Raw genomic sequence first — 14919 nt, 5'->3', positions numbered from 1 at the left:
GATTGCTCCCCACATGTTGCATTTAAGTGAAATGGGCCTGGGAAGATCTGCTCCTTCTCAGGCCACGTGGTCGCATGACCACACCTAGTAGCAAAGGAGCCTAGGAAATGTAGGTTTTGACTGAAAGAAGGGAGAATGGATATTAATCTCTGACTGCCCTTCTTTGGGAAACTCTGGGCAAGTTGGGGAGTGGACAGACACGGCAAGGGAATCATAGTGGAATGGGAACAGAAAAATAGCATTCACTAAGATCTGGATCTGGTGAAAGATAACTCACCAAGATCTGGGCCAGGTTCCCCATGCACTGAGCAGTGAGTCTCTAGATCTGCACGTGGCATGACTGGACTCAGCCACTGTCCTTCATTTCTGCTTCTTATGTGCCTTTTTATCTCTTCCCACCACAAACTGCCTGCTTCTCTTAATTTACCCAGGGTACATTTATAACTGCTATATCTTTGTGATGAATTAACTTCTATCATTATGAAATGTCCTTTTTTTCTCTAGAATTTTGTATTTTTTTGTCTGAGTCTATTTTGTCTATTTGTCTTCTCGAGGAACCAGCTTTTAGTTTTATTGATCTTTGCTATCATTTCCTTCATTTCTTTTTCATTTATTTCTGATCTGATCTTTATGATTTCTTTCCTTCTGCTAACTTTGGGGTTTTTTTGTTCTTCTTTCTCTAATTGCTTTAGGTATAAGGTTAGGTTGTTTATTTGAGATGTTTCTTACTTCTTAAGGTAGGATTGTATTGCTATAAACCACCCTCTTAGAACTGCTTTTGCTGCATCCCATAGGTTTTGGGTTGTCCTGTTTTCATTGTCATTTGTTTCTAGGTATTTTTTAATTTCCTCTTTGATTTCTTCAGTGATCTCTTGGTTATTAAGTAGTGTCTTGTTTAGCCTCCATGTGTTTTTATTTTTTACAGATTTTTTCCTATAATTGACATGTAGTTTCATAGCGTTGCGGTCGGAAAAGATACTTGATATAATTTCAATTTTCTTAAGTTTACCAAGGTTTGATTTGTGACCCAAGATATGATCTATCCTGGAGAATGTTCCATGAGCACTTGAGAAGAAAATGTATCTGTTGTTTTTGGATGGAATGTCCTATAAATATAAATTAAGTCCATTTTGTTTAATGTATCATTTAAAGCTTGTGTTTCCTTATTTATTTTCATTTTGGATGATCCGTCCATTGGTGAAAGTGGGGTGTTAAAGTCCCCTACTATGTGTTAAAGTCCCTTACTATGATTGTGTTACTGTCAATTTCCCCTTTTATGGCTGTTAGTATTTGCCTTAGTATTGAGGTGCTCCTATGTTGGGTGCATAAATATTTACAATTGTTACATCTTCTTCTTGGATCGATCCCTTGATCATTATGTAGCGTCCTTCTTTGTCTCTTGTAATACTCTTTGTTTTAAAGTCTATTTTGTCTGATATGAGAATTGCTACTCCAGCTTTCTTTTGATTTCCATTTGCATGGAATATCTTTTTCCATCCCCTCGCTTTCAGTCTGTATGTGTCCCTAGGTCTGAAGTGGGTCTCTGGGAGACAGTATATATATGGGTCTTATTTTTGTATCCATTCAGCCAGTCCATGTCTTTTGGTTGGAGCATTTAATCTATTTACATTAAAGGTAATTATTCATATGTATGTTTATATTACCATTTTCTTAATTGTTTTGGGTTTGTTATTGTAGGTCTCTTCCTTCTCTTGTGTTTCCTGCCTAGAGAAGTTCCTTTGGCATTTGTTGTAGAGCTGGTTTGGTGGTGCTGAATTCTCTTAGCTTTTGCTTGTCTGTAAAGGTTTTAATTTCTCCATCAAAACTGAATGAGATCCTTGCTCATAGATCCTTGTAGAGTAATCTTGGTTGTAGGTTTTTCTCCTTCATCACTTTAAACATGTGCTGCCATTCCCTTCTGGCTTGCAGAGTTTCTGCTGAAAGATCAGCTGTTAACCTTATGGGGATCCCCTTGTGTGTTATTTGTTGTTTTTCCTTGCTTATATTAGGGAAGTTTTCAACTATAATCTCTTCAAATATTTTCTCAGTCCCTTTCTTTTTCTCTTCTTCTTCTGGGACCCCTATAATTTGGATGTTGGTGTGTTCAATGTTTCCCCAGAGGTCTCTGAGACTGTCCTCAATTATTTTTACTCTTTTTTCTTTATTCTGCTCTGCAGTAGTTATTTCCACTCTTTTATCATTATTCTGAATTCTTTTTCAGGTAGACTGCCTATTTCTTCATTTCTTAAGTCTGGTGGGCTCTTGCCTTGCTCCTTCATCTGCCGTGTGTTTCTCTATCTTCTCATTTTGCTTAACTTACTGTGCTTGGGGTCTCCTTTTCGCAGGCTGCAGGTTCATAGTTTTGCTTGCTGGTCTTTGAGTGGAGCTGGGTCTTGGTGTTGAGATGGAGATCTCTGGGAGATTTTCACCGTTTGATAGTACATGGACCTGGGAGGTCTCTTGTGGACCAACCTCCTGAACTTGGCTCTCCTACCTCAGAGGCACAGCCCTGACGCCTGGCTGGAGCACCAAGAGCCTGTCATCCACACGGCTCAGGATAAAAGGGAGAAAAAGAAAGAAAGAAACAAGAAGATAAAATAAAATAAAGTTATTAAAATAAGAAATAATTATTAAAATTTTTTAAAGTAATAAAAAAAAAAGAAAGAGAGCAACCAAACCGAAAAACAAATCCACCAATGATAACAAGTGCTAACAACTATACTAGAAAAACCCAAAAAACAAAAAAACAGACAGACAGAACCCTAGGACAAATGGCAAAAGCAAAGCTATATAGACAAAATCACACATGGAAGCATACACATACACACTCACAAAAAGAGAAAAAGGGGGGAAAAAATATATATCGTTGCTCCCAAAGTCCACCTCCACAATTTGGGATGATTTGTTGTCTATTCAGGTATTCCACAGATGCAGCGTACATCATGTTGACTGTGGAGATTTAACCTGCTGCTCCTGAGGCTGCTGGGAGAGATTTCCCTTTCTCTTTGTTCGCACAGCTCCTGGGGTTCAGCTTTGGATTGGCCCCACCTCTGCGTGTAGGTCGCCTGAGGGTGTCTGTCCTTTCCTCAGACAGGACGGGGTTAAAGGAGCAGCTGATTCGGGGGCTCTGGCTCACTCGGGCCGGGGGGAGGGAGGGGTATGGAGTGCTGGTTGAGCCTGCAGCGGCAGAGGCCAGTGTCACGTTGCACCAGCCTGAGGCGTACTGTGTGTTCTCCTGGGGAAGTTGTCCCTGGATCACGGGACCCTGGCAGCGGCAGGATGCACAGGCTTCCGTGAGGGGAGGTGTGGAGAATTATTTCATCTTGCTGGCTGCAGCAGCAGCCTTCGTGTCCCATGCCCGTCTCTGGGGTCCGCACTGATAGCCGCGGCTTGCACCCATCTTTGGAGTTCCTTTAAGCAGTGCTCTTAATCTGCTCTCCTCGTGCACCAGGAAACAAAGAGGCAAGAAAAAGTCTCTTGCCTCTTCAGCAGCTCCAGACTTTTTCCCGGCCTACCTCCCAGCCAGCCGTGCCGCACTAGCCCCCTTCAGCCTGTGTTCATGCAGCCAACCCCAGTGCTCTCCCTGGGATCCGACCTCTGAAGCCCGAGCCTCAGCTCCCAGCCCCAATCCGTCCCAACGGGTGAGCAGACAAGCCTCTCGAGCTGGTGAGTGGTGGTCGGCACTGATCCTCTGTGCGGGAATCTCTCTGCCTTGCCCTCTGCAGCCCTGTTGCTGCGCTTTCCTCCATGGCTCTGAAGCCTCCCCCCTCTGTCACCTGTAGTCTCCGCCCGCGAAGGGCCTTCCCAATGTGTGGAAACCTTTCCTTCTTCACAGCTCCCTCCCAATGGTGCAGGTCCCGTCCCTATTCTTTGTCTCTGTTTTTTCTTTTTTCTTTTGCCCTACCCAGGTACGTGGGGGAGTTTCTTGCCTTTTGGGAGGTCTGAGGTCTTCTGCCAGCATTCAGTAGGTGTTCTGTAGGAATTGTTCCACATGTGGATGTATTTCTGATGTATGTCAGGAGGAAGGTGATCTCTGTGTCTTACTCTTCCGCCATCTTGAAGCTCCCCCCTTCTGCCCATTTTTAAGGGGATTGTTTTTTCGGTATTGAGTTATGTGAGCTGCTTGTATATTTTAGATATTAACCCCTTGTTGGTTATAGCATTTGCAAATATTTTGTCCCATTCCATAGGTGCCTTTTTGTTTTGATGATGGTTTCCTTTGCTGTGAAAAAGCTTTCAAGTCTGATTAGGCCCCATTTGTTTATTTTTGCTTTTATTTCTTTTGCCTTGGGAAACTGAGCTAAGAAAATTTTGCTATGATTTATGTCCAAGGATGTTTTGCCTATGTTCTCTTCTGGGAGTTTTATGGTGTCATGTCTTATATTTCGGTCTTTAAACCATTTGGAGTTTATTTTTGCATATGGTGTGAGAGAGTGTTCTAATTTCATTGATTTACATGTAGCTGTCCAGCTTTCCCAATACCACTTGTTGAAGAGGCTCTTTTCTCCATTGTATGTTCTTGCCCCCTTTTTTGTAGGTAGGTGTGTGGGTTTATTTCTGGGCCTTCTATTCTGTTCCACTGAGCTATATATCTGTTTTTGTGCCAGTGCCACACTGTTTTGATTACTGTAGCTTTGTAGTATTGTCTGAAGTCTGGGAGGGTTATGCTTCCAGCTTTGTTCTTTTTCCTCAGGATTGCTTTGGCAGTTCTGGGTCTTTGTGGTTCCATATAAACTTTAGGATTATTTGTCCTAGTTCTTTGAAAAATGTCATAAGTATTTTGATAGGGATTGCTATCTAAGTCTGTAGATTGCTCTGGATAGTATGGCCATTTTAACAATATTAATTCTTCCAACCCAAGAGCATGGGATATCTTTCCATTTCTTTGAATCATCTTCAATTTCCTTTATCAATGTTTTATAGTTTTCAGCATATGGGTCTTTCATCTCCTTGGTTTTTTTTTTTTAAATAAATTTATTTATTTACTTATTTTTGGCTGCATTGGGTCTTCGTTTCTGTGCACGGGCTTTCTCTAGTTATGGCGAGCAGGGGCTACTCTTTGTTGAAGTGCACGGGCTTCTCACTGCAGTGGCTTCTCTTTGCTGTGGAGCATGGGCCCTAGAGTGCGTGGGCTTCAGTAGTTGTAGCACTTGGGCTCAGTAGTTGTGGCTCACGGGCTCTAGAGCACAGGATCAGTAGTTGTGGCACATGGGCTTAGCTGCTCTGCAGCATGTGGGATCTTCCTGGACCAGGGCTCGAACCCATGTCCCATGCACTGGCAGGTGGATTCTTAACCACTGCACCACCAGGGAAGCCCCTGTCCTTGCTTTTTTGAGGGGAGAATTTGCTGAGCTCTTCAGTCTGCCATATTAGAGGTCACAAGTTTACTCAAAAATAGTTTTATTGAGATACAATTCTCATAGCATACACTTCACCCATTTAAAGTATATAACTCAGTGTTTTTTAATATATTCACAGATATGTTAAACTATCAGCACAGTCAATTTTAAAACATTTTCATCATCTCAAAAAGAAACTCCTTGCTCTTTAGTTATTGCTCCCTATCCCCTCACTCCCTCTCTTCCTCCCAGCCCTGAGCAACCACCAATCTACTACATGTCATCTCTTTCCTTTTCTTAGTAAGCCTGGTTAGAGGCTTATCAATTTTATTGATCTTTAAAAAGAACCAGCTTTTGGTTTCATTGATTTTCTCTATTAATTTCCCGTCCTCAATTTCATTGATTTCTGCTCTAATTTTTATTATTTCTTTTCTTCTCCTTACTTTGTATTTAATTTTCTCTTCTTTTCTTAGTTTCCTAAAGTGGAAACTTAGAAGATTGATTTTAGGTCTTTCTTGTTTTCTAATACATGCATTCAATGCTATAAATTTCTCTTTAAGTACTGCTTTCCCTGCGTCCCAGAAAATTTAAGCTGTATATTCCTTTATATTTACTTCAAAATATTTTAAAATTTCTCTAGCAATTTCTTCTTTGATACATGTGTTATTTAGAAGTGTGTTGTTTAATCTCCAAGTATTCTGGGATTTTCCAGCTATTTTTGTGTCACTGATTTCTAGTTTAATTCTATTCTTTTAAATTTTAAAGGTGTGTTTTATAGTCCCAAATGTGATCTACGTTGGTGTATGTGCTGTGGGTTTATTTATAAGACACTACCAAAAATCCTTTATATCCATATCTTTATTTGAACAATTTTCTATAATATCTAGGAGAATACAGCATTAGTGATGCACACTTACTAAGTACAACATTAGACAACTACAAATTTAGAGCATAAATGTCAATCTGATATTGTTTTGGTTTTCATCTTAGCACTAGGTGATATCTGGTGAAAATCCATGTTTCAAAGGCTTTTGTTGATATGAGGTGTATTATTAACTTATTCTTTAAAATTCCATGTGAGATATGCTGGGGTAGGTTTAGTTTAAAAGTAGTATTGGTTGATAATGCGTTTCACTTCTCAGTACTTTTGCTTTGTTTTTTTTGTTTTTTTGTTTTTTTTTGGCGGTACGCGGGCCTCTCACTGTTGTGGCCTCTCCCGTTGCGAAGCACAGGCTCCGGACGCGCAGGCTCAGCGGCCATGGCTCACGGGCCCAGCCGCTCCGCGGCATGTGGGATCTTCCCGGACCGGGGCACAAACCCGCGTCCCCTGCATTGGCAGGTGGACTCTCAACCACTGCACCACCAGGGAAGCCCTACTTTTGATTTTTAATGGATGACTATTTTACCTAAGAACTTTTCAAACATTAACTATATCATGTTTTTCTATGTAGATCAGAGTAGAATTTCTTTTCCAGATCCAACAAGGGAAAACATTTGAAAAACTGCAATGGGCAATGTTCAATGTCATTGTAGTTAAAAGGCATATCCATTTCACAGTAAGTTAACAATTAAAGTTAGTAATCAAAATACAATATATCAAATGTCATAAGCTCATTTCTGTGCAACACTATTACAGCAATTTAAATTTTCCAAGGACACATGAAAATCAACCTAACTCCAGTGTTCCACAAAAATACATAACTAGGAATCATAAATTATAACACACATACCCACATTTAAAGGAAAAATTCAGCATATGTTGGATAAAATTAAATGGCTCATGTAGAGAGCCTGAAATGTCGACCACGTTTTTATAACATATAATGACAATATTGAAAACTACTGACTCTGAAAAATGCCATGAAAATGTACTGACCTACCAAGCACAGAATTGCACATACCAGATTCAACTCAAAAAACATTTTTTTTCCAAATATTTCAAGAAACATTACAATACTAAGGAAATGTTAGTCATTTTCAGACATCTTAATGAATCTAATAACACCCATTAAATTGAGCTAATGAACATTTTAGCTAAACCAAATTATAAAATTAAAAAAAAATGTATAAAATGCATTTTGGCAGATATTTTACATAGTGCTTTTCAGTTCCTGATCTATTGAGAAATCTACTGTAAACTCAGGTTCACTTAATTTAGGGTAATACTGAATACAGTGAATTAGAATTTATAGCACACTTTCCTATTTTCACTCCATCTTTGATATGCGTAAAGGGTTCTCAAAATTTTTTTTAATGAATGTCCATGAAAGATTTTACAGTTCTACCTTTTAGCTTTACTAAGCACAGGTCAGTTCAGTGGAAAACAAGCCATTTAAATATTACCAAGAATCTAACTTATCTCTATATTTCTTCCATATATTCATTTGCTTAATTGTAACACAGAGCCCCCTAACCTCAGGAAACACTCTCTCAGACCACATTTCATTGGCTCTGAGATTGCTGCTGCCTCACAGTTCTAATACCTGTTTGGAAATGAGAGAAAAGAACGGAAGGAGAAGTAACAGGAGGGGAGGGTCATGCAGAAAGGGAACGAAGGAAGAAAGGAGGCCACACCCACCCAAACCCTCACAACACCTTGAGAAACAGGGCAAGATATCCTTTCCAGGCAAGACATCCCCTTACAGAGGAGAAGTTCCAGAGAACTTAAGGCAGCTCTAGGAGGGAAGGGAGCAGGGGTTAAGGCGGCCCTCACAGCACAGCCTGAGAAGAAATCACAATGCACTTACCCATACACTGAGCCTAACACACATGCACACAGCACACCTCTTCGCTCCAAAGCCAACACTGGAAGCATGCACACACCGTCATGTTCAACTACACACTGACTTATGTATGGCCTGCCTGGGAGACAGCCCTCAGAAGGGACCCAGGGGCTTGGCCTGCGGCTGCAGGTTCTCTGCAGGCTGCACAGCTCACCTGGTGGCTCTGACAGTGACTCTGAGGTCTGTGTGTTGAGAGCGACCTTCCTCTTTCCTTTTGGGAGGCTCTCACCGCCTCTTGTCAGGCTGGGAGAGCTTGCTACTAATTAATGACCAAAACAGAGTACTGTACCCTCCAGGGGGGCACTGATTCATTACAAAAGCCAAACCTAGTTATAGCAGGTAACTACAACAAAGAGGAAACCACAAGGCACCCCATCTGATTAGCACCAAGAACTTGGTACCCATCATTTCCTCACCTCCCATATGCCAGTTGCCAACTCTGATAAGGAAAAAGAGCACCTCTTGCTGGACTGGGGCCTCCCACAGGTACCAGGAGGAACAGAATGGAACCTCAGGGCTTTCTAAAGTCTCCTGCCCCGCATGTGCCCTCAGTGCCACTGCTGCATATGGGAAGACAGCACAGCTGGAGGGCTGAGTGACCTCAGGCAAGTCACTGCCCTTATCTCTCTCTCAAATTATCATCAGCTAAGGACTGTAGTAGCTGCCCTTCTACCTTCTAGGGCTGCTGTGAGGACACAATGAGGTAACAGAGAAAGGCTGAAGTGAAGCATAGCCAGACACAAGGTACTGTCTCTACATTACCTTTCACCAGGAGAACTGAAGGGCCACACATGACATTTTGCTTTCTGTTTTATTCTAAATAGTTGAAGATACTGAAGACTCTGTGTGTGTGTGTAAGAAAGAGAGAGAGAGAGAGAAAGAGAGAGAGAGAATATGAGGACATCTCAGGATGGTGCCAGATGCCCTTTTACCTAGGGTTACCAGGGAAGTCATTTCTCACAACAATCACTACACTGAAATTCTAATAAAATATTTTCACGGCCTCCGCCACTGTTATTAAAAGATTTGATCTATATTATACGTAATCACTTACTCAGAAAGAGACAACTCTCAATTATCCATTAAAATGAAGGAAATAATAAAGTAAATGACACAAACTGGCCCGAATCCCCAAATCTCCTATCAGGTGGCTTTGGAATGTATATTGTTGTACTTTTGCAATTGACGAAAGAAGTGTCAGGTGCATTTTCACAACTTCCAAAGGAATAATGAAGCTACACTTCATGGAGTTTACCCCATACTCATCTTTCCCCTTCATTATAGTTACTCTCAGGCAGAGCAAAGCCTTAACCTAAGAAAAGCTACAAGAAGGGAAACTGCTTCTAAGTTTTCAGCTTTGCTTTCCAAGGTGTGAGCTGAGTTTCTCTGTACAGTGAGTGGGGAGGAGACTACTGAGAAGGGGCTATTAAAACAATGAACTGTTGCTTTCTCAAATAATTCTCTCTTTGAATTCCTATTGTATGTCATAGAGGAATTATGAAAAAGCAAATTAGTGATAATGCTAAAGATCGTACTGCAGAGAAGTGAGAACAGCAAGAACTCATGCAAAGAGTGGCCTGAAGGGTAGCCCCCAGGCAGGCCAGTGGGGCAACTGAGGACTGCCTTCACCCACAGCCTTCAAAAGAGTCAGAGCAGGTGAATGGACAGGCGATGGGACACAGGATGCGGCTGAAGGAAGGGACAGAGTGAGCAGATAAATGAGTGGGTGGACGGAGTGGAGGGCTGGTGCAGGTGTGTTTGAAGCTGGGTGAGAAAGTGTGGATGGACAAAGGGAAAGGTGAGCAGTCCTCAGTGGCCGAGGATACCCACAGTCAGCAGAATATTCCTGCATCCTCAAGAAAGTAGGACACAGAATGACTTACCAGGACTTGGGGTTCCCTGGTTGTAAGGTATTTCTGTTATGACTAAAGATCTTTAGACCACTAAGAGAAATTAATTCAGATCCGCTTCTGGGGTTTTAGATAGGCCTTGGAGGAAGTTGGAGCCCTGAAATATCATAATCTTTGTGTGGCCATCCCTGAACAGGAGAGACTCTGGCCCAGGTGTGGAACAGAGGCTCCAGCACTTTGCAGCAGAAAGATGGAAGACAGGAGAGAGAGAAAGGCCCAGACAAGACATGCTTCAGGATATGAGCTGTCTGCAGGAAAGATAAAGGGCTGCAGTGGCGGTGGAAGCTAGAGCGTGATCCTGAAGACCTGACAAGACTCAGGGTGTGTACGGGACATGCTACACAGGACTGAGCTGGGAAAGGGCCTGGGAGGATTTCTAGGTCTGAGGGGGAGAGCCTACAATCATGGTGGCATTTTTTGGAGCATCTCTCCCACCCAAGTCCCATCTATGTTCTTAAGACTCTGACAGATTCAGTACTAACCACGTGGTTTCAACAGTTCATTGGAAACCACATTGACAACCAGGGAAAATAGAGAAAATTGAATTGAGTTAGTATTTTTCTTGGTTTTGCAAATGAATAAATGTATCCAAACTGAATACGGCAGTGCACAATTCAATAAAAACTACCTAAACTCATTAACTTTGAAAAAGCATGTACATAAATCATGTACATTTAAGAAAGATTACAGCTACACAAACCTGTGATTTTACATTTTATTAATCCCTCAAAATTAACAGGCACCAAACACTAGTCTTTCCATTAGAGGGTAACCTTACTGAGTACCTGCATCTCACTTCTCTGTGGTTCAGGTACGGCGAGGAGAGAACTTCAGATGTGGAAGGGACCTTAAGAACCAGCTGTCTAACACTCTCACTGAATAAATGAGGAATTTGAGGCCCAAATAAGTTAACAGACAGAATTTATCTTTTAATAGCAATATTTATCACTGATTTGAAAATGTTTCACTTGCATTTATAATACTGCACATATTTTAATAAGATGTCTCTTTTTATAGATCATCTAATAGTTAATTTATATAAATCTATGATTGTAATTCAGAACCAAAGTTTCTAAAGAAAGCTAAGAATTTGCTTTTGCACAACCTGAAACATTTATTGTATAAGATTTGTAGGAAAAATGGAGACTACGTTTAATGAGAATTTCAGAATGAAAACATATAGAATCTGGGTCTTATTAAACCAAATCCTCTGTAAAATTCAGCAATCTCCTTATATTTTTATATAGGTCAATGTATTTCTAATGTGATGCTCTTTAAAGTATCTAGTGGTATTGAGAACATTTATAGAAGTTGCAAAGCCTAAAAAATGGAATCGTAATTATTTGTTATATACTTTCTTTTGCATAATTTATAAAATAATTAAGATTTCAAGACCTAAATCATGAATATTCTGACAATCCTCTCTAGATATTGACTGACATTAATTCTTAAATAAATTAAGAAGAAAGAAAACCTGTCAAGGTTGAAAATATGCACTGCAGGAAGCAGATCTGATAACTAAAAATAGGTCACTTCACAGAACACTGTACCCTGATGTGATATGTGCCCAGGGAAAATTAATGAGCACATCAATGTAACACATCCTGAATAAAGGACATCAATAATAGCCACTTTGCCTAATCCTATCCCTAAATGTCAAACATTGTGTCATATTACTACATGACTTCCCAGTGTCTGCTACTTGTGCAGGTGAATCTGTAGCTATGTGCATATAATCCAGTTGAAACTGAGCTGATTGAACGGTAAACAGAGTTGATAAAAGAGAAGCTTATTATTGTAGTGCCTAATATGAATATCGCTTACGTTTTAAAGAACATAGTATGTAGCAGCAATTTAAAATGCTCAGTAAACTATGGTACAAACGGACTTCCATGCTCTATAGCAAACCAACATTCTCTTAGTATCTCTACATCATAGTGACACATAGAGGGGAGCTACTTGGCCAGTTACTTTACATATTGCCAGTTTATTTCTTTGTTCCAGTTGGACAGTAGCAACATAATTGATTCCTAAACTGGTATGATATGTACTCAGTGATGATTTTTCTTTCAATTCTTCTGGTTAGCACACAGGAGGTTCCTTATTGGTACCTTTCTAACAACAGCTCATATTCATATCTGGAATTTAGGTTTTTGATATCATTTAGATGCAGTGATAAGGATTCAAAATAAATGCTGGCAGCTGAAGACACATTTTTTTCCTTCCTTCCATCATTCACCTGCACGTCAACTGCAGATACCTAACTGATCAAGGATGAGTGTTGTTAAAAGGTAACACAGCACAAAGGAGCCTATCTTTCTTTCCAAGATGATGAAAAGTATTCTAGGGGGAGTTCCAGTCAATAACCCCTTGTTTGGGAGATAATAAGTACTATCTCTTTTAAAATGTGTTTTCAGTACCTCACTTGAAATAATGGGTTATTTCAGGCAAGTATTGTATTGTCAATATTTTCCTTGATATCACTTTCAGACCCGTGATATGAATCCCAGGCCCAGGCTGGCTGGAATCTGGATGGTTTCTAGTGCAAGGGAAGATGGGTTAAAAGGAAAGGTGACAGGAAAGATGTGTTTAGCATCCATGAGCAGCTGAGGAGAGTCTTTCCTGTCTCGTAAACGCATCTGAGAAGATTAAAAAAAGAAAAACAAAAAAACAGAGCATCAATTCTTTGAATCTATAAAGATTTTTTTTGACAAAATTCTACCAAAAATCCTCAACTAATGAAGAATATTTATATTTGTTTTAAAATCACTTCATTTTTCCAATAAGGTGTTATCAAGAAAGTTAATGCACTATAAAAATGAGATAAAATAATTATAATAAAAGCTGCATTACCCTTCAATAAATTATAAAATTTCCATTCAAACGACTGTGTTGGTGAATCAAAGCAAAAGAAAGCCTGGGAGATCTTACCTGTATAGTACGAATAAATGACACAGAGACTCTTTCTTCAAACTCGTTAACTGGAGTATACAAATTCAGCACTTTGACAATCTGGGAGAAATAAAATGATCAAAGTCTTTAGCATATTATCAAATACATACATGTTGGGTACCTGTTATCTGGAAAACTAAAAGGATCTCTGCATACAGTTTTCAGTTCTACTCAGGGCTTGGTTAGGGCAAGAGGGGAGAGGGAGTGGTTCTGAAGGCACATTTACCTTTATTAGCTGAATTTTTAAAATAAGAATGTATTAATATAATATTTTACACTTTAAGAAGCAACATAAATTTGAAAAAACATGAAAAGTAAAAGTGCTCCCACCTGCATGCTCTCAGTCTCTCAAAGTAACAATAGTTAACAGTGTCCTGTGTATTCAGCTAGTTACTTTCTATATGTATTCTATGTGTAATCTATGTAAGATTTCTATGTTTTGAGATAAGTGATGGACATTAAAAAATCCAAGAGTCAGCACAGAAATAACTAGGCAAAAGAAATGTGGGTATGTTTATGCCTATGCCTTGCTTCATGCTGTGGCCATTGTTCTCAAATGCCCTTCCCATCTTTTCATTTCCTTAAATTCAATGCATAGCTAAATAAGACTTTCCCTGAACGATCAGTTATTGCCCCTCAGCACCATTTTGGAATCCTCCCTCTAGCTAATTAGTGCTGAGGGCTTAACTACCTACCAATGGGCCAGCACCAGCCCTGGCCTCCCATGAGCCCTGTGACCAGCCGTGCTATAAGCTGGCCCTGCCAAAAAATGGGCAGCAGAAACCAAAGGAAACAGGATGGGGCAGCCAACCAGGCCAGGGGCCAGCCCCACCCACCACTGAGCCAACAGCAGTTCAGCCCTGCCACAACAGAAGGGCCTACACAGCCCACATAGGGGGTACCCCTAGACATATAGCTCTGGTGACAAGAGGGCAGCATGCTTCTGAGTGCTATAGGATGTTTCCTTCTTTAATATTGGGAAATGTATATGAGCTACTTAATACACAGAAAAAAGACAGCAAACTGGGCAAAATGAGAAGACAGAGCAATATGTTCCAAACAAAGGAACGAGACATAACCTCAGAAAAAGTACTAATAGAAGTGGAGATGAGCAATCTACAAGGTTATGATTATAAAGATGCTCAGTGAACTCAGGAGAAGAAGGGATGAATATAGTGAGAACTTCAACAAAGAGTTAGAAAATATAAAGAAGAACCAAAAGAGCTGAAGAATACAACAGCAGACTAAATTATACAGAGGAATGGATCAGTGAGCTGAGCTGGAAGACAATAGTGGAAATCACTGAAACTGAACAACAACAAAAAAGAATGAAAAAAAATGAGGATGGTTTAAGAGACCTCTGGGACAACTTAAGTGCACTAATACTCACATCGTAGGGGTTCCAGAAGGAGAAGACAGAGAGAAAGGGACAGAGAACTTATTTGAAGAAATAATAGCTGGGAAAGGAAACAGACATCTAGATCCAGTAAGCACAGAGTCTCAAACAAGGCCAACCCAAAGAGGTCCACACCAAGACAGATTATAATTAAAATGGCAAAAATTTAAGATAAAGAGAAAATCTTAAAAGCATCAAGAGAAAAGCAACTAGTTACATAAAAAGGGACTCCCATAACAACATCAGCAGACTTTTCAGCAGAAATTTTACAGGCCAGAAGGGTGTGGGGTGATATATTCAAAGTAATAAAAGGAAAAAACCTATAACCAAGAATATTCTACCTGGCAAGGTTATTATTCATATTTGAAGGAGAGATAAAGAGTTTTACAGACAAGCAAAAGCTAAAGGAGTTCAGCACCATCAAACTAGCTTTATGTTTATATTTTTATTTTTTTAATGGGACTTCTCTAAGTGGAAAAGAAAAGGCCACAACTAGAAATATGAAAAGGGAGGGAAGAGAAAAGTTTAAGAGATAAAAG

At 40.0% G+C, this 14919-nt stretch overlaps 1 protein-coding gene across 9 annotated transcripts in view; it reads right to left on the bottom strand.

The window, feature by feature from the left end:
• Positions 1-10936: 10936 nt before the first annotated feature.
• Positions 10937-14919, bottom strand: part of MYO5A (myosin VA) — a 180912-nt gene continuing 176929 nt past the window's right edge. For 4 of the 9 annotated variants that reach the window (XM_024754316.1, XM_024754322.1, XM_024754325.1 and 1 more), the window contains 2 exons: positions 12964-13044; positions 10937-12671 (listed from right to left, as the gene is read on the bottom strand). In XM_024754316.1, coding sequence (XP_024610084.1) covers positions 12519-12671; positions 12964-13044 — 234 coding nt within the window. In that variant the 3' untranslated portion in view covers positions 10937-12518. The remainder of the gene's footprint in view (positions 12672-12963; positions 13045-14919) is intronic. The other 5 variants (XM_024754318.1, XM_024754320.1, XM_024754324.1 and 2 more) reach the window with 2 other exon arrangements.

Source organism: Neophocaena asiaeorientalis, unplaced genomic scaffold (assembly GCF_003031525.2).
Source record: "Neophocaena asiaeorientalis asiaeorientalis breed wild unplaced genomic scaffold, Neophocaena_asiaeorientalis_V1.1 scaffold391, whole genome shotgun sequence".
Lineage (NCBI taxonomy): Eukaryota > Metazoa > Chordata > Mammalia > Artiodactyla > Phocoenidae > Neophocaena > Neophocaena asiaeorientalis.
This window is presented reverse-complemented; position numbering and strand designations above follow the sequence as displayed.